The sequence below is a fragment of the Olea europaea genome, unplaced genomic scaffold, assembly GCF_002742605.1.
Source record: "Olea europaea var. sylvestris unplaced genomic scaffold, O_europaea_v1 scaffold1040, whole genome shotgun sequence".
Classification (NCBI taxonomy): Eukaryota; Viridiplantae; Streptophyta; class Magnoliopsida; order Lamiales; family Oleaceae; genus Olea; species Olea europaea.
In genome coordinates, this window is record NW_019227739.1 from 10,472 (window position 1) to 33,614 (window position 23,143).

The 23,143-nt window shown below is 37.4% G+C and overlaps 1 protein-coding gene and 1 pseudogene across 1 annotated transcript in view; one reads left to right on the top strand and one right to left on the bottom strand.

Moving 5' to 3' along the window:
* The window catches only part of LOC111372882 (mediator of RNA polymerase II transcription subunit 33B-like), an 8,901-nt gene extending 2,064 nt beyond the window's left edge, over positions 1–6,837 (bottom strand). Inside the window, exons 1-9 of the mRNA XM_022995303.1 lie at positions 6,361–6,837; positions 6,024–6,134; positions 4,622–4,969; positions 3,672–3,988; positions 3,506–3,597; positions 2,587–2,947; positions 1,847–2,057; positions 933–1,047; positions 347–508 (exon numbers count right to left, since the gene is read on the bottom strand). Of these exons, the coding sequence (XP_022851071.1) occupies positions 347–508; positions 933–1,047; positions 1,847–2,057; positions 2,587–2,947; positions 3,506–3,597; positions 3,672–3,988; positions 4,622–4,969; positions 6,024–6,134; positions 6,361–6,638 (1,995 nt within the window). The 5' untranslated portion in view covers positions 6,639–6,837. The remainder of the gene's footprint in view (positions 1–346; positions 509–932; positions 1,048–1,846; positions 2,058–2,586; positions 2,948–3,505; positions 3,598–3,671; positions 3,989–4,621; positions 4,970–6,023; positions 6,135–6,360) is intronic.
* Positions 6,838–18,846: 12,009 nt separating this feature from the next.
* The window catches only part of LOC111372883, a 27,464-nt pseudogene continuing 23,167 nt past the window's right edge, over positions 18,847–23,143 (top strand).

Sequence of the window (23,143 nt, forward strand, 5' to 3'; positions counted from 1 at the left end):
ATATATATATATATATATATAAATTTCTATGGATGTGTTCTGATGACCTTTTTCCGGTATTGTGCTCATATCGATTTTTAACTCATATATAAATGTAATTTTTTAATTGCCATGCACAAACCAAGTTTCAGTTACTGCACATTTGTTTACATGTGGAGACATGCATTAGGTATTCAATGATTTCTTGGTTGTCTAGTTACTAAAAACATAATCATCATTCATCACACACGTTTCAGTATTCTTTTCTGCAATATTCTTGTGCAGTTTCTAGTGGGGTAAATCTACAAATTCAAAGCTGCTTTTGTCATTCTGAGCTTCACGGATTCTTTAGCGTAAATAGACCTACCATGCCATGTAATGAAAAAATCTGAATGCAATCGACAGATGATATTCCGACTAGGAGTACATTCAGCAATGGGGCATAACCTATCAAATGGCTCTCACTTCCGGAAAAATCTGTAGGAATTGCAGGCGAAAGCAGTCTTGCAATAAGCAGGACAGTGTGCTCCTGCAAGCATAAACAAAGGCAAATTAGGAAAAAAGAATGAGCCAGAAATGCATGTGTACGTAAAAATAAAGCACGAGAAGATATTCAATCCAAAATAAAGACCACTCTGTGGACTAGCTTCTTGAATAGTACCAATTATTATGAGAAAAAAAAAATTTGGAGGCAAAAAAATGAAAAAACCTTTCATGCGTTCATAAGTATTCCCCGATGTTGCTTAAGTTCTCAAAGTAATTTTCGATGATTCACACATCCGCATAAATAAATTTAATGAAGAAAATTCACACCCACCATAAGGAAAGACTTCACAAATTGGAATAAAACTAATGCAAAACACAAGCTGAAAATCTAGTATATTCTTTGGAATCTCAAGTAATCAGTAATTCTGCTCTACTGTCACATAAAGTCGAAAAATATATAGCATTACCTGTATATTCCATCCACGAGTTAGAGAAGCCCCACAGAATATTGTAGCAGCAGACATCTTCTCATCCTCCGAACCAGTGACAGCAATCTCATACATTTTCTCTAATTCTGCCAAGCTTCCATCAAATCACGAGCTTTAAATCAGTAGCTTTACCACTGGGTAAATTAACAGAAAAAGTAAAATAAAATAAAATCTGATACATTTGGCTTCAGGAAAGAGATCTAACATTCTAGCTAGGCATGGATGAGAAATATAGCCCTTGTTTGAGCCCCATTATTTCCATCAAAATACATTCTTCAATAGTGATTTGACCCCATTTCAATTACACATTCTTCATTAAATTAATATTACACGCAAATCAAAAACTTTTATTTTTTATTTTTTAACCACACATTTTCCATCAATACACTATTCAAAAATGCATTTTTTGGCAAGAATGGGGCTCAAACAAGGGCATAATGGATGATAAGGATTAATTATTCAATTTTTACCTAACATTTTACAGCTTATCATCTATTACTTAGGAACAAATTACCACAATGATGTTATGACTTACTTAAGAAAACAAGTTCATTTCAGGGTTAAAGGATCTATATCCAGGACCTAGGTTGCATTTACCAATAATTTTTTTGGATTTCAGCTAGATGGTAATATCGGTACCCAAAACGGCCTTTCAATCTTCCATTTCCTTTAAACAGACATAAAACAATTTTCAATTCCATATCTTAGTTCATAAAATGCTATTTTCTCAGGCAAGACAGGCCACGATGTGTTATGAGGCTACACTGACAATGCAAACCTAGAACCATATGTAAATCAATCTTTGGAAAGCTATTTTACCGCTGGGGCACCTATCATACAACAAGCCAGTGAACTGTTATAAAAATCTTTTGAAGGCACAAATGCCTTCATACCTAGAAGCCGGAGTTGATACCAAGGCACTGACCAATGGAGGTGTTAACGGGGACCCTTTCATTAATGATGACCAACCAGTCACCTGTCCAGAAACACTTCGGGGAACTTGGCTGCAACGACCTTTTACATATCCGAGCCACGGATAAGCTGATGTATCCAAGACATTTCTAGCAATGCAAGCCTCAACAATCAGGTGCCGCAGGTTTCCAGCTGTAAATGGTTACAAAAAATTACGAGCAGCCAATTAACCGTGAGGAAGTTATCCAACAGTATGAGAACAAATGCACCATTGCACCCACACCCACCCTCAACCCTTCTCTCCATGTTATAATAGAAGAGACTTGTCAAAAAAAGATATCAATAGCAATGGAAAATAATATTTGTATACATGGAGGTAGAAAGAGGAAATGAAGACGTGGATAAGACAAATTGAATACGTATGAAGAAGTTGATAACTAAAGTCAAAGGCTATTATTAGCAAGAAAAGAGCGGGAATAATTTTCCCTTTTTTTGGACAATATAGGAACGGGCGTGCAGAATTTTCTCAACTAGAGGATTGCACTCAAATCCCCTAGGAAGTTTAATCATCTCGGGTAAAAAAAGAAGCGCCTACATAACCTCCAAAAGAAACGCATTTAGAAACTAGAAATTTGCAAAAAGTAGCATTCAAGCAGGTCCAGAGAAATAATTAAAAAAATAAAATCAGTATCACTTTCATGCAGATAACGAGATCACTCACAACAATTCACAGGCATGTCATTAAAACTCATGCCATCAAGTTGTCCACCGCTTACTGTTAGGCCTGAAAGGAACATCATTGCTTTTGCAGCAGCTTGATTAGCCAATGAACTTACAGGTGGTGGTGGAATCAGCAAACCTTCAAAATCATCTAACTGCTGTAAGCTGGAAACTAGGTCTCGCCGCCGCTTTCCCACAGACTGTACGTCTTTCCTTTGATTAATGGAGCTTCGTTCAGCTTCTCTGATCAAAGAAATCTCCTCCTCTTCAATAATATTGACAACTGCAAGAGTCGTAATAGACAATAACATGCACAGACAAGTATCAAGCCTAGGAACTGGACCTTCGCTTGAATTCCTTTCCTGAACAGATCCAGAAGCAATATATCACAATATTGGATAATTCAAAAATGAATTCCTAGAGATGCAAAGCTTCCTATGACATCTATATTTAATGCTGTGATTGATTAGAAATTTCATTGAGTCACCCTCTTAGTAACATATCAAATTGTATCAGCTGATGGTATGGGGAATGAAATCGGATCTGCTGCCAAAACATGTGAATAAGCCAAACTCGAGTCCTAAAGGACTTCGATTATACTAGCAAGGGCCTAAAAATTATGTGATGACTCCTAGCAAGGGACTAAAAATATATGATAACGCCTATAATAAATTTCTAAGTTTGTTTTTATTCGAGAAGAAGAAATTTCCCAAGTACAGTATTAACCTGCATCTGGAAAACACAGAAGGAAGCAGGGAAATCACACAGATTATCACACTTACTCCTAGGATTCAATGAAATCACATCATATAACAGGTCTTTTCTCAATCCCAAAGGAATTAAAAAGACGGAACACTTAAACTTGAATTTTAAATTTGGAAAACAAGTTTTTCATTGATTCTTTTTGCATGAGCTCTTACCCTTTGAACAAGACGTAGAGCAGCAATCCATAAACCAAGAAATGCATCCTGCCAGGAGGTCTGATTTAATGCCTGGAGAGCCTTTACTAAACCTGCAATACTCATCTGTATCAGTGAAACTATGTCAAAATAATAAGTGCTTAAATTATAATTTAGATAATTATACCAGTAAGAGTTTCAGCAGCACTGGTAGCTGCCACTTGTGATCCATCCATTGTGTCTTCAAGATAAAGATCTATAGTAAGCCAGAGTGCTGAACGGCCAACACCATGACATTGACCAGAGGAAGACACGGGAGATCCAGCTGTTACAGCATGAAACTGTTGCTGTAAGTTTGTTTTGCATTTACGAGATAGGAGTTGACGTGTATCAGCTGTTAACTGCAAGAGGGCCTCTGGAGAAATATGCTTCGAGTTTCTTAAAGATGACGAATTAGCAGCAAGCAATCGCAAATTCCGAATAAAGTATTCCCAGTGTGTGGGCCTAAAAGAAAACATAGAAACACATGTTTAACTGCAGTTTTTAACCATGCAAAAGTCCAACAGCCGTATTCTGTAATGTGAATCTCCTAAGAACGTCTCCAACAATGCTCTTTATTTTAAGGAGCATATTTTCTAAAAATATAGAGTATCTTGAAGATTTTTGAAAAATAAAGAAAGAGACTTTTTATACAAGTTCAACAACACTAAATTTATTTTTATTTTGCTTTTGCCCATAAGCAGTTATGGCTCAAAGCGGGGAAATGTTTCTGTAAAAACCAAAGAGCTGCAAATAATATGAGTAAAATATTAAAAATATCAATTAATATATAATTATAATGAGGCATAAAAATAAGTAAAACAATAAATGAAAGAATTAAAAGTAGTAAATAGAGAGCGGGTATGTCTCTATATGGAGTGTCAAGTCCACTCTTTATTTTAATTTTTACATATTGAGAGTTTGTTGGACTCCTTAAAAAAAGGATAGACTCTCCAGAATAAAGAGTATGGAGTTAATATAGAACCTCTTGGGGATGCTCAAGGTATTTACTCAAGGCACATTCAGCTGAGAACAATTCAAGAACTTTAATGTGAAAAAAAAAAAAAAAAAAGAAGGAGAAGAAGAAAAGATTTTTACATGTTTCGACGAGCCAAATAGAGGATCCGGGAAGTTACTTTATTCCGAAAAAATTCACCAATTATTTCAAGAGCCGTAATAGTATTCATTTTATGCATAGCTTCTTGGTGTTCCATTCTCTTCCCATCAAAGCTATCAAGTTTGTCAATTTCCATGTCTTGACTCCTGGTCAGCCACCTAGATTTCTTCTCAGAAGTGAGTTCTAGCAAACCTTCATCATCAAGCGACGCATCGAGTAGCTCCCATACGATGGAAAATATATATACAACAAGAAGAAGCCCAGGTTCTGATGACCGAATTTCAAATATTTGGGAATAATGAAGGAAAACATTTATGGATTCCATAATCCTGCAATTGGACAGTCGAAGTTAGAAATCAAGCACGTCGGCAACAAATTCTTGTTCTAAATGCCAAAATAATTGATAATTCGTGTCCACTAAATAAAATTCAGGCGATTTTTTGGGTGTCATTAACAGTAATGTTCTGAGATTATTCAGTTACTAAAGAAATAAAACTAGGCAATTATCAATTTTAAACAAAAATAAATGGTTGCAAACATTTGTTCAAACTATATTTTACAGCCACCGCTAATATATATAAAAAATATTAATAAAAAAAAAATACTTATTTCAAAAATACACTAGAAGAATTTAAGTGTTTCAACTAATAAAATCAAACATATTGGAAAAAAATTTCTGGTGGAGAACTATAGAAATCTCCCAGAAATCTTTCATTAATTCATCATCATTTTGGTGGCAACGAAAAAGGGTGCCCTAGAGCAGTTTTCTCTAGAGGGCCAAAAAAAAATAATAATAATAATAATAAATAAAATAATAATAATAATAGACCCTAAATCTCTATTCAGTTCTGCATCCAAATTATAATCAGCAGATGGAGAGGTGGAAGGGAAGCGACCAAGGGTAGGAGTCTGACAAGCTTCATAGTGTCACAAAAAGCCTTCAATTGTGAAAGCAGGAAAAGCCCAAATTTGTGATCTATGTTGCACTAATTGATCTATTACTCTTTCAGATATATATCAAAGTATCACGTATTAGTTGAAAACGAAAACTTAATTTGCTTCCACTAATATCACTCTGCAATGCATAGACGCTGCTTCCATAATTCATAGTATCCCAGATAGCATTTTTCCTTGGTTATTTTTCAAAATTTCTAAGGATTTCAGCTATACTCTTAACCAAAATAAATCCTTGCAAGGCTTCAACAGTGGATAATAGTTGAAATGCCCTTCCAGGCCATATGCAGTGGACACAAAGAAAGTGTAAAAGTAGTAGTACAACACATACACATTAAGCATCACATATACAGAAACCTGGGAGTTGAAACTATCTATCAAACTGTAATAACTCTATGACCAAAATTAAGAAAGACAACAAAGTCGTACTTTTTATAGCTCGGGCCATTAGTTAGAGATGGCAACGAGAAAGCATATCTTTTAAGAAGCTCCATGTATAACCTATATGCCACCGGGTACCTCCTCCGATTGGCAATCACCCTGCACAACATAAATTACCAGTCGAGTTAAGCATCCGTTTGGATAATAATTTATAAATGATTTATATAAATTCACATTCATAACTACCACTCATTAATATTCACACATTTCGTTAAAGTCACTATTAATATTTTTAACACATCCATAAATTTTCCAAATGGAGGCTTGTATATCATACACGAGGGTTTGTAATATAATCAACAAATTAGGAGAAATGAGCATGGACCTAGTTGAGAGAAGCGCAACAACAAACATAGGAGGCACTATACGGATAGTCAGGGCCTTTTCAAGGAATTTCCAGGCGATGGGGATATTATTGGACCAGCAAATGTACGATACAAGAAGCTCCGCAACCTCAGTGGAAGGCATGGAGATTCCGGCGGCGGTGAGGTTTGAAGATAGTTGCATGGCCCACATCAGAGGGTCGGTGCCCTTCTCTTGAGCCGCCTTAGTCAGCTCCAAAACGCCGTCCCACAACCGCTGCTCAGCCTGTACCGCCGCCATAACCAATTCAATTCAAAATTGTTTTAGGTTAGATAAAGATCCGACTGATATAATTCTGCTTAAATTTCATACGGAACAGGGAGGATTCAGATTGAACAGATGAAGAAATTTGAAACAACGTATCATGTAAGGGAATGGAGAAGTCAAACTTGGAGGCATTAATCTGTGTGGATTTTCTTTCGATTTTATTTAGTTTGACTGACTGGTATTAACGCTAGACACTAAAGATTTTTCTATTTAATCTGTTAGTAATCTTTTTTGATTGAAATGTCTATATTATCTTTAATAAAATGATTCTTTTTATATTGTAATATATATCTTAATCTTTTAAATATTTTATCTTCTATTTTTAATATTTGAATATAAATCCATTTTATGATCTAATAAATAAGAATAATCTGCAATATATATTTTATATTTTCTAATTAAAATGTTATATTTTTCAAATAGTAAATTTATATTTTCTAATTGAGAGATAATGTTCTTTATTTTTTCTAACATTCTTTCTAATAAATTATTTAATCCTTCAATTGTATAACCTGACATTTATCCATACAAATAATCATCAATTAATCCCTACGATTCTTTAAAATTTTAAAAAGATTCATTCTAATTTTAGCAAAAGTTTAATAGTTTTACGTTAGGTTTGATCTGAACTTTTATTCTTAGAACCGAGTGACTTTCGAGCTCTAAATCTGTAAACTGTTTCCTTCAACGGCCTCCTGCCTTCATGAAATTGTTACTATTTCAGTTACTTGCTCTCATTGTATCAACTTCTAAAGAATAAAATTTTATACTTCTGTTAATGAAAAACTTTCTTTTTACTAAAATAAGAATGGAACTTTTTATCAGATCCTTCAAGAATTTATGGGAATAAAGATTTAGAAACTCATATTCATATTAAAATATTGGAGTTTTATTTCTATCAGAATCTATACAAGACTTCTATTTGGTATAAAGGGATTTTTAGAAAAACTGATTTTTCAAAGTGGGAATGGTTTTTAAAGTAACTATGCTTACAACTCGAGATTTCAAGATAAGATGAGATATATTCTATCTATCACAATGACTCTATTTATACAAGTTTATGAAACTATTACATCATTGAGTACATCAGCAAAGGCCACTCACCTTTCTATTATTTTCCTCCTTGCGCCTACATCTTCACATATTGTTTCAACTTTTTATCCAAAGAGCATCTTTTTCTATTATTGCTCTTTTTCTTCAATGTCTTCACATGCTGTTGTATTATTGTCCTCCATACACATTTGTCAAATGTGCTCTATTATTGTCATCTTCCTTTATTTCTTCACATGCAGTTGGGGCACTCCCTTAGCTGACATGATTCTTTTATAGTGGTAGGACATCCTGAAAATTGATATATATTGAATCTTATAATATAGTCCTTTAAAATTTATGATTTTCCATATCCTCCATTGGATACCAACATTCAATTTTCATATTAACACAAGCATGCGAATTTTTAATTAAACAAATTTTTGGCAATATTGTAGATGACTTTAATTCTAAATGCTCTCTTATATCTGATCCATAATTTTGTCACTGTCAGAACTTTTTTATTATTTTCTATAACATCTATTTGGAAATTGGCTGCAACATATCCAATTGAGATTATGTGTTCAATTGGATAGTAAACAACTCCATCATATTATGAACTTATTGAATAGAATTTCAAATATATTTTCCGTCATTTGGCAAATCTGGATACTTCTTTTATGAATATGTCATCAAACTTAGAAATTTTAATCAAATATTTTTCTGGATATATCAAATCCATGAATCCGTAGTCTGCCATAATTTTTATAAATGAAGGGTCTCCTCTTTCCATGGCTATTATTTTGGGATAAACATTATTTCCTGAAAAGATGAAATATGAATCACTCATTTTTATTTCATAAGCAATTTTGACTATGTTGGCATATTTTTCTTCTTTTGGATATAAAGGGATTTTATCTTCTTGGTCTGTGATGCTGATTGTTTTGGTATCTCTTTTATCTCCATGTATCATAACTTTTTTGGCTGATGATGTTGAAATGGAATCTCTTTTATTATCAGTTGGTATGTTATCGCGTTTGGGTCCACTGCTGCTTCTAACTGTCCCTGTTTGGTATTGGTTTGAAAAACTTATTTCTGAGCTCTTTGGTATATCTGTCTCAGACAGTATATCTTTTAGTTGTGCTACAACAGCATCAACTTAATTTTTGAGTTCTATGGCACATTTATGATGCTCAGAAATGATATTCAGCCCTTGTTTGATTCACATTATTTTCCTTATAATGAAATTTTGAATAGTCTATTGATGGGAAATGTGTGGTTAAAAAATAAAGAAAAGTTTTGAATTTACGTGTAATATTATTTTATTAAAGAATGTGTGGTTAAAATGATATCAAAACACTATTTAAGAATGTATTTTTTTGAAATAATGTGGCTCAAACATGGGGGTACTTATAAAATTGACTTAATCAAAGGTCCTTATTTCCATTTTGACTTTTAAAAACTTGAAAATTATCACTTTAACATCTTGAATGGTAAAATACAGAGATGCCCTTAAATATATTATATAATTACAAAATATTGGATAGTTTAAAAGACATTATTACCCTTTTAGTTAATAATTGAAAATCAAACACTTCCCCACTTATAAAACTGTAGAACAAGCTTTGAACACAGAATAACTCTCATTTTTCATCTGCTTGAACATCAAAATACCAAAAAACTTCAAACGCCGAAATCAAAATTTTTTTCTGATCAATTACTTCAAATCAGTAAGTCTATTTTTACACATGCTTAATTTCAATTTCAGTAAATTAGTGTACGTTTGAGTAGTTAAATAACATAATAGTTAGTGGGAAAAAAAATTTAATAGATCTATAATTTTTTTTAGAACATAGAAAAAATAAACAGTTCAGCAATTAATTGTGGGATGTTAACAAAGACTGTTAGATAGCAGACAACCGACCGTCAAAAGACTGTCTAACAGCTGACAGCCAACTGTTAGTTGGCTGTTTCTCACATTAACAGCTGACTGTTGGCTGTAAAACAATTCACAATCGGCTTTTTTCCGACTGTTTTACGAATTTTTTTATTATTAATTTATATTTTGGCAATTGTCTTATAATTTTAATTACAAGTTGATTAAATATCTGAATTTTTGTTGTTGTAATTGATTTAAAAATTCTATATCGTCATGTAGATATGATAATCCCGGTCTGTTATTTCGATGATTTCGAATTGAATGAAAATAATAGATGGGAATGGAGATGAACAAGTGATGTATGTGGTTGTATTGCAATTCCCGTAACAGAGAGTACATCATATGCGGAAGTGTACCAGGATTTGCAAAATAAGCTGAACGTTGATTCTTCTCAGTACAATATGCAATTGAGATATTTATTCAATGGTAATGGGGATTCATCCATTCCGATGCCACCTATATTTGTTACTAATGATGCTGAATTGAATTATCTATTAGAATTGAATAAAATGCATAGGACTCCGACTGTTTTTGGCGTGATTTTAGTTAAGAAGGATGTTGTTGAAGGTGAACGCGAAGATTCAGATGGAGCGGATAATAATGACTGAGATTTTTGGGAGACGGTGGAGATAGTTCCTGCAGATGATGTGGTTATTCCCGAGACAGTTGCTACTGATCGTGAAGTCACTGTTACGCACAAAATTCCGTCGACAGTTGAAGACAACGAAAATATAAATGATTTTACAAATGAAAATTTAATTGCTTTATCCTGAAAGAGACCTGAGCGGGATGGGAGCTCAGGGGGTGGAACAAGTGGACTATCCTCCAATTCTTCGCGTGTGGCTCCCGATGATGAGGATTTTTTTGTCGAACAACTATTTGAAACCAAGAAAGATTTGCAGGAAGGATGACATTAAAATATAACTTTGAGTTTAAGGTAAAGAAATCAACCAAGTGAGAATTTGTTGAAATAGACACGAATGAGTGCTTAGTAGTTCGCAAATATACACGGGAACATACTTGCGAAGTGAGAATTTGTCGAAATGATCACAGGCAAGCTCAAGCATGGTTTATTGGTCGATAGATAATGCACAAGTATCAGGACCCACGGACGATCTACAGACTTTTGGACTTAATGACGTCCGTCGAGAGTATGGAGTGGTCATAAGCTACCAGAAAGCCTAGAAGGTCAAAGAATGTGCGTTGGAGGATTTAATGGGATCGGCTGAGGAGAGCTATGCTAAATTGGTCAGGTATTGCCACAACATGAGGACAACTAATCCTTACACGGCATTTTTTATTGAGATGGGGGGCGATAATTGTTTTAAGTATTTCTTCATGGCTCTCGGATAATGTATTCGGGGTTTTCGAAATGCAATGCGACCCGTAATTCTAGTTGATACAACTCTGAAAGTTAAATATCAAGGCAAATTAATTATTGCTACATGTCAAGACGTCAACATCCAAATTTACCCTATTGCATTCGGCATAGTCGACAGTGAGAATGATCTGTCTATGCGTTGGTTCTTTTCTAAATTGAGGGAAGTGATCGGGGAAGTCGAAGACCTTGCCTTTGTAACCGATCGGGGACAGTCTATAATAAACGGTATCGCTGAAGTTTTTCCCGAGGCACATCACAGCTATTGCATGTACCATACACAAGGTAATTTGAAGACTAGGTATCGGGGTAAAGACATCGTTTCATTGTTCAGGAGAGCAGTCAAAACTTACAGTGCTGAAGAGTGTAATAAATTTATGTTCGAGATAGGATGTAAATCATTACTGGCGTTGGAGTATCTGATGAACATGGAGATCGAACATTGGGCGCGGTCATACTTTTCAGGACGTCGATACAATATGATAACGTCGAATAACGCGGAGTCTCTCAATGCATTGTTTAAGAAGGATCGAGAGTTACCAATTCTCGCAATGATTGAGAACATTCGTAACAAGCTGCAACGATGATTTCATGACTAACGTGCGGCATCACAGAGTTGCACTAGCGTGTTGGCCCCAGCTCAGGAGGAGCAACTCTTTAAGGCGGCAGAAGTTGCGAGGAAGTGGAATGTGGAAGCACTAGATGAGTTCTGCTTTTCAGTGCAATGTGCACGTAATACGGCATATATCGTAGACTTGACTGATAACACATGCATTTGTACGAAATTTCAGTTGGACAATTTTCCATGTGAGCATGCAGTTGCGGTGGCCATGTATCGAGGCTTTGCAGCGAAAACGTTATGCTCTTTGTATTATACGATTGAGTCTTGAAGAACAGTATATGCTGAGACTATATTTCCTCTACCGAATGAAGTCGAGTGAGAAGTTCCCAAGCACATTCTCCCGTTTCATAATTTGTTGCCACCAGTAGTTGAATCTCGTGGTCCTGGACGTCCAAGTACATCTAGAATACCATCTACCGAAGAGTTTCCTCGATCGCGTAGGTATGGCAGATGCAAAACTATAGGGCATACTCGGCAATTTTGTACCAGTCAAATTCCCCTAAATAACAATTAGGCAGGTACGTTAAATGAATAATATTTTCATTTACTTTACATTGTTCAATCTTTGTTCTTCATAAATGTTCAATATTCAATATTTATTCTTGATAAATGGTATTTATAATGATTCATATGAAAAAATTGTTTCATACTCAACATATGTGTAAAATAACAAAAAATCAACTTACAAAAAAAAATTAAATTTTCAATGTGAATGTTAGATATATTGAACACAAATTTAAAATTATTTCATAATAAAAAAAATAATTAAATTTACAATTCGAATGTTACATATATTTAATACAAATTTACGAGTCACCATTAAATTCGAACAAATCACAAGCTAACTTCTTTCTCCAGTTCTGTATCCATGATTGGTTGATTCCATCAACCTTATGTCCTATACTTAAAAATTCAACGTACTTAATGGCAAATATGCCGCCAGCTACAATTGAACAAAAATGGATCAGTTCAGTACTGTGTAGCTAAAAACTAAATATGAAAGATGAAAACAACAAAGTTCAAACACTTACCTTATGGACTGTCGCACTGTCGTCATGTTCCGAACAATCTGCAATCTGTCTTGTATAGTCATCCCCGCTCGTCTGGCCATCATAGGAACAATTATAGCTACGGACTTCAGGTTTTGCTCCAGCTGGTCTTGTGTCAAACATGAATGATCTGGGTCGTACACATATATAGTCGTGTCAGCAAAAACGACCTCCAGCGTAACATAGTGATTATTGATGCACGCTGGAATGTACATATGTGTACAACCCTCACATAATTTTCCCCCGACACTCGACGACTTTCCTATGACCCACTCGAGCATATATTTTGGCACCGTGTACTCGTTATCCATAAGTTGGGGCTACTGATACTCTATGGTAACGGCACGTAGGAACTCGACGTTTAATATGACTCGACCATGGACGTCAAATGATTTTGGATGTCTTCGAGCTCGATTTCGCAGCAAGTGCTTGGTCAGGTCGATGTGCTGCATCAGGAAACACAAAAAAAGTATGAGTTATTCATTTAATAAACACAAAGTGACGTATACATAAAAAATACGAAATGAATAGTTCACTTACATCGTCGGCAATCCAAGCTCTCGAAGTGGTGATATCGTGGAACCACTTATAGGAGTCTGAGACCATCTGGTTACTTATCGTGCAGATAACTCTAAAAAAAAAAGGAAAATGTTAAAATAAGTATAGACGAGTTAGCGTACAGTGCTTTATTAAAATCATACAATACTTATCAGAGGATAATTCTCCTCCACTCCATCTCGAACGCTTTCCACTTGGTGTTGTCCACCTCCCTGAATAAGTTCGGGTGCGTCCCATCGATGAACGTCCTCCTCTTGGTCTCAACCATGAAGGTGGAAATAACATACTGTGATGGCACTCTCAACCTCTTACCAACCACCTGCTCCATCTCATCAACAGCATGTCTCTTACCCTCAATCACGACGGGCATCATCTCGACCTTTGGGGCCACCTCCTCCGTCGCCACCTCCTTCACCCCTTCCATCAGGGCCTCCCCCTCCATCGCCACTTCCTTCGTCCCTCCCATCGGGGCTACCCCCTTCGTCGTCCCCTCTCCCATCCCCATCAGGGCCACCACCTCCCCCTCTATAGACAACCATAATGATTTTAATGTCTCATAAAAATGTGGGTGACCCTCCTCTCCATCACCATCTTTGCCACCCTCTCAATCATCATCTGTACCATCATCTCCGTCCCCTCATCGCCTACCGACCAAATCTCGTTTAAGTGCCACTACCGTATCCTGAAAGTCGACAACGCAAGACCGTAGCATTCCAATATCATGGGATAGATCGTCGACCCTCCCTGTTAACTCTCGTCCCAAATCATTGACCCTCTCTTCAACTCTCATCGTAGTGCGCCGACCTCCTTTGCTATAAATCCAGTCAGACGGGCATACAAATCATCACTGTGTGCTGGAGATACACGGGGGATGTGTCTGGACGAGGGAGAATGAGATACCCTCGACGGTGGCGATGCCAATGGCGGTGATGATGCCCTCGACGGAGGTGATGCCAATGGCAATGACGATGCTCTCGGTGGAGGTGATGCCAATGGTGGCGGTGATACCCTCGGCAGAGGTAATCGTCGATCAGCTGGACCGCCCTCTTACATAAATAACATTAAAAATTATTCAATAAATTTATACGTCGACGATATTCAATAAATTATATTTAATTCACATACCCAATCTAGGTCAGGCTCAGATCAGACATCTCCTCGTCTTGGGTGTGCGGAACGCCTAAATCCCGCACAAGACCTCGAGCCTCCTCTTCCATCGACGGCGTCAACTCAGGTATGACTTCAAGCTGACATATTGACATTTCAACTAGTTAACGATCATGTAAATAGATTTTAAACTACGTATAATATAAATCACAAATGCATAATACTTACCTGAGGATCGTTGAGGAGGGCCGATAACTGTTTCCCAGTGGGACATCCGTCCGCTCACGACGATCTCCAATGGATGTCATTCTCCCCTTGCTTCGCGAAGCGGGCCCCCAGTACATGGACTATCTCATACACCCAAATCTGCAATACATACACTTATTATGCATAAATGTAACATACTAAAACTTTAACTTTAATTATATTAAACATTTACCTGCACCGCTAAGGGCAATCCATATGTATCGTATTTACGCATTGACTCCCTGGGCCTCGAGTGTGATCTGGTGAAGACATGTACGGTGTCTTCGTAGCATCTTCGGCCCCTTGGATAGTTGTTGAACGCATCGATGTCGTCAACAACTTTCAAATGAAAAATATCAATGGCAGTTTTCTTGTGATGACACCTCATCACACTCTCAAGGATGTAGACCAGCTCAAGTTTCAATCTATCTAGCATCTGGTCGCACCCCCTAATTGCGACCATCAACTCAGGTAGATGCACCGACCCATGTCCCTGGAAGTACTCGTACAACCTATTACTTCTCTCAATGGCTTCGTCGCTCGTAGTCCTCAGTCCAGTGATCAAGCTAAACTCATACATCGAGAAACTGACGACCTTGCCCCCGAGGTCGAAGTGGAGGGAATCACCATCGACTGGCCTCAGAAGCTGACATAGAAGTGCATCGATGATTTGTCATGTGTACTACACCTCTCGCATTTAGTAAGTGGCCACAAGAAGGACTGTCGTAGCATATCTTCGTGATGATTATCGAGCAGCTCCAACACAGCAGTAAAACTCTCAAAGCTACTGTTCCAAATAGCTTTCCCCGTCATCCGTCTCAACTCCCCATCTAAATGATACTCCATCCTGCAAAAATTCAAATGTTAGAACATTGAACAAGAGATAATAAAATAATGCATAATCTCAAAAAATCAATGGGAACCGAATTCTTGACGCTAATAACAAAATAAATTCAATACAAATGTAAAAAATAATTAATTAAATTAAAATACAAATTAATGAGATTTTCAGCAAAAGGAAATTATTAATATTTAAAGAATACAAAAAAGTTAAAAATTAAAGATTAAATATATTCTCAAAAAAATTAAAGAATATAAATATTATTTAAATAATTTTTTTTAAAAAATTAAGAATATAAAAATTAAATAAATAAATAACATAATTATTATTTAATCAAATGAAAATTATAAAGAAAATTAATCTTGTATATTACATTTGGAAAATATATTTACAAAAAAATTTAAAATTAAATAAATAACATGGACAATAAATTGTTACTTTCAGATAATATTCATCAAGGGGCGCAAGTACATGAGTTACTGAAAAAAGTGTTTAAGTCTTAAACTAAGAAAATTAAAATTACATGTTCTCTGTTCGAGAGTTTTTGATTCGGTCTTTTGCTCTATGTCTTTTCTCCCTTTTATACTTCATGGACGATCTCTCTGTGATCAACTGCCTAAAAACTGCTTGATCGTTCTGCAATTGCCCACTTTCCTCATAATGGCCAGCTTGTCATGAAAACTGCCTTATTTAACTGCTGCCATTACTCTTCGTCGTTCAACCGTTTTCGATTGAATTCCTTGAATCGTGGAACGTGATGGGGCTGCTTTACTAACTACTTTGATAACTGCACTTCTTGATAACCACAACGCTTTATGTTTGTTAAGACTTTGGGCGACTTGAAGGTTTTTGCGAGAATAGAGTAATAGCTTTGGGCGACTGCATGGCACTCCATTCGCTCAGATTCTGGGCGACTTGCAATCTTGGGCGATGGCGTTACCACGTTCTTGGGCCTCCCTATTTGGGCCTTCATCTTGAATTGTTTGATTGGGCTTCGTTCTTTGGGCTATCTGATTTGGGGATTCTCCAATTGGGCTTCATTCTTTGGGCCGTTCGATTTGGACTGAATTTTTATGTGTCAACAATTACCCCCAAATATGGCAGAATTAATAATAATTATTAAATTTTGCCATATTCACTTTGTGTTTCCAGCAACATTCGGGATTTCCAAGAATTTCAATCATTGTTTTTTTCCATAACTTGAAAAGGTGCGTCGTTTTGCAAACTCTTATAACCCCCAAACACGTCATTTCACTGCACCACTAAATCACGCCTCAAATTTTTCGCGTCTCTCCCACGATTTACTGTTCATCTTTTGCTTCCCTGCTATGTAACCCTGAAAAACTTCGTTCCATCTCAAATGGCTACTTCACAATCTCAAGCTGGCGACTCCTTTAGTTTTGATAACTTTCAGAAACTTCTGAGTCGTCCATACATAACTCCGAGTTTTCTCGCGCCCGCAGATGTTGAAGGCAATGAGTTCTACTTAGATCCTTTCTTCAACAATGCAGAGGCAGTTGAACAGGCGGCGGCGGGTCAGCTGTTTCCTTGTACTCAAGGCCTTCCATTTCTAAACTCTCTGCCGCTGGGGCCACTTCGCGAAAGAGGTATTTGCACTTGGCCTAAATCTGATGTAACTTTTCGTAGGTGGCATGCTCGCCTTGTGGGTTATGGTCCTACTAAGGCACTTTTTGATAGCGCTAGGATTTCTGATTTGTTAGAAATCTCTATTAGCCCCCTACTTTTGATACAGCACTCTTTTCGATTGTTTTGAGTTTTTGGTCTTCCGAGTATAATACCTTTATTTTCCCTCTTGGCCCCATGTCTATTACCTTAAGGTATGTTGGGGCCCTGGTGAATCTACCACCTTTGGACGATACCATTTTTCCTGGTATCTTGGTTTCTGGTGGCCGCCCAAAGTTTGGTAAAAACTACACCGAATCTTATTCAAGCCTGCAAACCCTTCACAATCATTCGAGCGCTGAGCCTTCCCATACTGAGCGAGTGGCCTTCCTTCTAGTTTGGCTTTGTAAATATGTTTTGTGTGTGCCAAGCATAAAGCCTTCCCTGAGTTATTTACCTATGGCGCACGAATTGGCACGTGGCAGGCCTTTCAATTTATGTTCTTTCTTTTTGGCTGCCCTTTATAGAGGCATGGCCTCTCTTCAAACTCAATTGAAGAATGGTGCATCTCCCACTGGAAGTGGACCTCTTTGGTTCACTCAACTGTGGTTGAGATCCTATTTTCCATTGCTTGGTGCTCCATCAATTTCTCGCTCATCTGCTAACTGTTATGGGCTAGCCATGGAGCCCTTGGCTCCTGTAAATATGTCCAGAAGGGACATTTTTTCATTCTTTTATTCTTTGGATTCAATCTCTTCCTTTTTTTTCCTTTTCCTCCTTTTTTGACTCCAAACTATGTACATCCCCCTCCACTATAGACAGCGAGAGCACCTCCCTGCTTATTTGGATCCAGTTTTTAACCGGGAGGGAGCTATTTTATGATATTTTAACTGGGACCAATGCTAAGGCGGGGGTAGAAATTTATGCTCCCCAATTTTTTGCTCGCCAGCTTGGTTTCGGCCAAACTTGGCATGTTCCTCCTTGCTATTCAAGGAACTTAATTGACCGTTTTCATACTATTAATAAGGCGGAGGCAGAGGCTATAAATGCTTGCAATCTTCTTTTAACCAGCCATTTTTTATTAGCCCCCTTCAATTCTAGCCACGCCATTCACCCTCTTTTTGAACAGCTCTGGCCATCAGTGAAGCGCAGATTATTTGCGACTGACGCCAATCATGCCTTTCATTCACTAGATCAACCGAGCATTTCTTCCCCTCCTTCTGTTTTAGTCACTCATTTGTCCATTCGGAGTCCTTCTCCTTCTCGTCGTACTAAACAGTCTGCTCATCCATCTTCTTCTCTCCCTGCCAAGTCTACTACAGCCAAGAGTACCCCAAGGCGCAAACGGCCAGCCTCAGCATCTCCCATTCTGGAGGATGATGTTGATGATGATGATGATGATACCCTTCTTATCGTCAGGAGGAAGGTAATTAAATTGGTTTACTCACAAGCATACTTTTCCATAATTGAAACTTTTCTGTGTGCTGATGATTTTTTGGACTTCTCAGAAAAGTTCAGCCTCTCCTTCAAAGGCTTTTGCATCGACAGCTCCTGCTCCATCATCCTCTGTTGAGGCTGCTTCATCCAAACCGGTTGATGAGGGGACTATGCTTAAAGAGACATCTTCAGTCCCAGAATCCTCATCACAATCCATGGATGAGCCACCTTCTTCCCAGGGCGTCAACCCCCCAAACATCGAAACAGAAGGTAATTCAGTTTTTTGATGCCTTACCTTTGCTTATGCTATTAGTTTCTGATTTGTTGCTCTTGATTTTTTGTAGATAATCCTATGAGTTTGCCCGTTGTGGCAACATCTTCTCACTCAAACAAAGGGAAGCCCTCACGAATGGAGGAGTTATTGGTGGTAGACTTGGCTGAGGACATGCCATCCTCCACGATTGTTGATGAGGTAGTCTTTGCTTTACTTTTATTTCTATCTTGTTCGTTGTAGTGAGAATCTTTAATATTGGCAATTTTCTTTGCAGGATGCTGACAAAATAGTGCGTTCTATCCAAGATTTGTTCGCTTCCTGGGGACAAGTCAAGACGTCTCGCCCTACTCCATCTGATCGTCCTACTGCTTATTCAGAGGAAGATTTGAAGTTCCTCAAGCAGTTGATATTTGAGTACGTGTCCTTCATGGATATGGACATTGGTAGGGCTAGTGCTGCCAGACACAAGGATAAACTTGAGCATTTGAATGCGAAGTTGGAGCAAGCACTGACACTTCCGTCACTCAATCTTTCTGCCGATTTTAAAGCGACGTTGAAGGTTATCCACTCCGAGGTCCTTTCTTTGCTGGCCAAGAACGCTGAACTAAAGGCCAAAAGTACTCAATATCTTCGAGCCGTATCTGAGAAAGAGTCTTTGCGTATGGAGATCAACAAGGCTGAGGAGGAGTTGAAAGAAATCTCTTCCGAAGTCATGATTGAAGACTCTTTGATGGTTAATTTGGCTGCTCAGATGAGGGAACTTCAAGCCAAAATGGACGACTGCAAAGCGAGAATGGCTGCTAAAAAGCGCAACGCCTCCCAGGGAATTGAGCGAACTAAGTCCTTGGTCGAGCAGTACAAGAAGTTGGAAGTTGATGATGATGTTGTGGCCGAATTGAACATCACTTCCTCTCGGCAGAACGAGAATTGGGAAAAACTTAGGGAACGAATTCTTTCAGTATGGGGTGGACTGTAATTAAGACACATGATGCGTTTTTCTTTTATAATTTGATTTTCCCTTTGTAATTCTGTTCATCATTAATGAACATTAACTTCTTGTGCATTTATTTGACGTTTATTTTTTTTAGTCGTCAATTCTTCAAGCATTTAACTGTTTCGTGCTAAAAATCTTGCCCATTTGCTTTTGATATTTTCACCACTTTTCCTAAAACTTTGGGCTATTTAATTCCATTTACTAGGCAGAAATGTGATTTTTCATATTCTGTCTCTTCATCTCCACCCTCCTATAAATGCATGGATGCTTCGCATTTTCCATCTTCCATCTTCATCTTCATTTTTTTCTTCGAAACCAATTTGCTGCCATTGTTTGGCACTCTGACAATCAATCTGATCCGAAACCTTCGCCTTTCTATAAAAATGGATTGTTTAGTCCGTCCATTTTACTATTTGCCTTGATATCACCTTTGGTGTGGGAGGTATAGGAAATATTTTTTGGCCAGCAGCAAAGTTTTTACCATCGAAGTTCTTCCCATCGTCTCTTTGTCCTTTACAAGGAGTCGATGATAGAAGGTAATTTTTGGGATGCTTGCGGGCCATATTGCTTGCTGAGAGTGCTTCTCAGTTTGCTTGCTGAGAGTGCTTCTCAGCCTCTTTGCCCGCCATTGCAGTGATGCATTTAGGAAGGTGGTGAGGTCAGTCCACCCTCTTACTCGACGATCCCACCATTGCAGCGATGCATTTAGGAAGGCGGTGTGAGGCTAGTCCACCCCTCTTACTTAGCGATTGACCGGGATATTAGCTTACTTTTGATTGTAGTTTGTAGAGCATCCATTATTTGTATTTTCGCATATTTGTAATGAACGTTTGATAATAAAGGACTTTATTTGAACGTATTTCGCTCTGACCTTGTTATCCTTAATCGTTCAACATATTTTGATTATACTTTTATCTGTTCACATTCCCATAAAGAAGGAACATATTTTTTCAAATATTTGTCGTTAATGAATCTCACGTGCTTGGTGCCATCTAAATCTTCCAAGTGATACGCTCCATTGGGCAACACATTGTTTATTTTGTATGGTCCTTCCCAATTGGATGACCACTTCCCGTACTTCGGATCCTTGCTATCCAAAAGGAGTATCGTCTTCCAAACTAGTTCACCCAAGCTAAACGATCTGGCTATAATTTTTTTATTATAAAACTTAGCCATTCTTTATTTTTGAACTTGCAATCTATCTAAGACGTCCAACTTTAATTCGTCTAACCCCAATAAATTTTGAACTAGTGATTCGACATACTCATCATCATTCAACTTATGTTACAAGCACACTCTAATCGATTGCACGTTGATTTTCATAGGCAAAACGGCCTCCTGCCCATAAACAAGTTGGAAAGGAGTAACTTTGGTACTTGATCGAGGTGATGTTCTATAAGCCCATAAGGCTTTGTTCAGACATTCGTGCCAATTTCTGGCATTTTCATCTATCATCTTTCTGATGATATTTTTTAGAATCTTATTAGAAGATTCTACTTGTCCGTTGGATTGAGCGTAGTATGGTGTGGAGTTTACTAATTTAACCCCAAATTCGCTCAAAAATTTGTTCACTTGATCCCCATTCAAAGATGTTCCGTGACCTACCATTAACGTTTGTGGAATTCCAAACGTATAAATGATGTGATCACGGATGAACTCTATAACATTTTTCTGGGTGATCTCTTTCAAAGGTACCGCTTCTACCCATTTGGTGAAATAGTCGGTTGCAACTATAACAAAAGTATGTTGGTTGGACGATGGGGGATAAATTTTCCCTATTAGGTCTATCGCCCAACCCTTGAACGACCAAGATTTAATAATAGGTGCCATCTCTCGTGCTGGCGCCCTTTGTATTGGACCATGCTTTTGGCATGCTCAACAACTCTTTGCATACTGAACGCATAATTCTCCCATCTTTGGTCAAAAATATCTACTCCTAATAATTAGCCATCTCATCTTTTGGCCAATTTGATGAGCTCCACATATCCCTTCGTGCACCTCGACCATGATCGTTTTGGCTTCTTGCAAACTTACACACTTTAGTAATACACCATCAAAGCGTTTCTTAAACAACTCTTCATCTATTAGTGTATAGTTCAGCAAACACAGCTTCATTTTCCTACTAATCCCTCCATTAGGTTCCTTAAGGAACCTTTTAATATCTGTTCTCCAATCCATTGCATCTCCATCTTGTATGCAGTGAAGTTCAATCTTTCTCGCCCTTCTTTGAGTCACGGGCAATATGATTCCATACTCACAAGTAGACTTCCAATTCAAAACCTTTGAGTATCCTGAGGCCATTTGGGCTAACTCATTTACCATGTCATTATATATCCTATTAACGCATTGAAGTTCTACATGGTCGAATTCCTCCAACAACTCTTGGGCAATCTCATATTGACTTATAATGGAATCACTTTGGCATTTAAAATCACCAATCAATTGGTGGATTACCAATTGAGAATCGTCCCTAACGATCACATTTCTTACTCCCATATCTATCATTAGTTCTAGGCCTACAATTAAAGCTTCATATTCGGCCTGATTGTTGGTGCACATTCTGTCTAAAGTGAATGCGAACTTGTAGCAAATCCCTAAAGGGTTAATCAATGCTACTCCTACTCCTGCACCTTTAGAGGCTTTTGACCTATCGAAATACAACACCCAAGGTTTTACCTCGAATGAATTGATTTCTAGTTCAATTTCTTCAGGCATGTCAAGCCATGAATGATCGGCTAGAAAGTTAGCCAAAGCCTGATTTTTGACTGCCTTTTGAGGTATATATTGTATCTCGAATTCTGATAAAGCTAGTATCCAAAGGCCTACCCTTTGGTGTAAAATAGGGCGTGAGAACATATACTTAACTAAATTTACTTTAGAAATTAAATAAACGGTTACGGGCCGTAAATAAGCCCTTAATTTTGTACATGTGAAATATAATGCACGACATAATTTTTCGATAGTAGAGTAATTACATTCACATTTCGTTAACCGTCTACTTAAGTAGTAAATCGCCCTTTCTTCACCAAATTGATCTTCTTGTGCGACCATTCCAGCTATTGATTCTTTTTCGGCCGATACGTACACTTTCATTGGCCGTCCTTGGATTGGTGACACCAACACTGGTGGACTTGATAAATATGTCTTCAGGCTTTCAAAAGCCTTTTGATGTTCTTCTTTCCAGACGAATTCGTCCTGATTTTTCAGCTTTAAAAGTGGCAAAAAGACTTTAGTTCGCCCTGCACAATTAGAAATAAAGCGTCTTAAAAAATTTACTTGGCCTAGGAACCTTTGCAATTCTTTTTTGTTGCTACGCGGTTTGACCTCTAAAATGGCCTTCGCTTTATTTTTATCAAGTTCAATCCCTCTCTTGTGTACTAA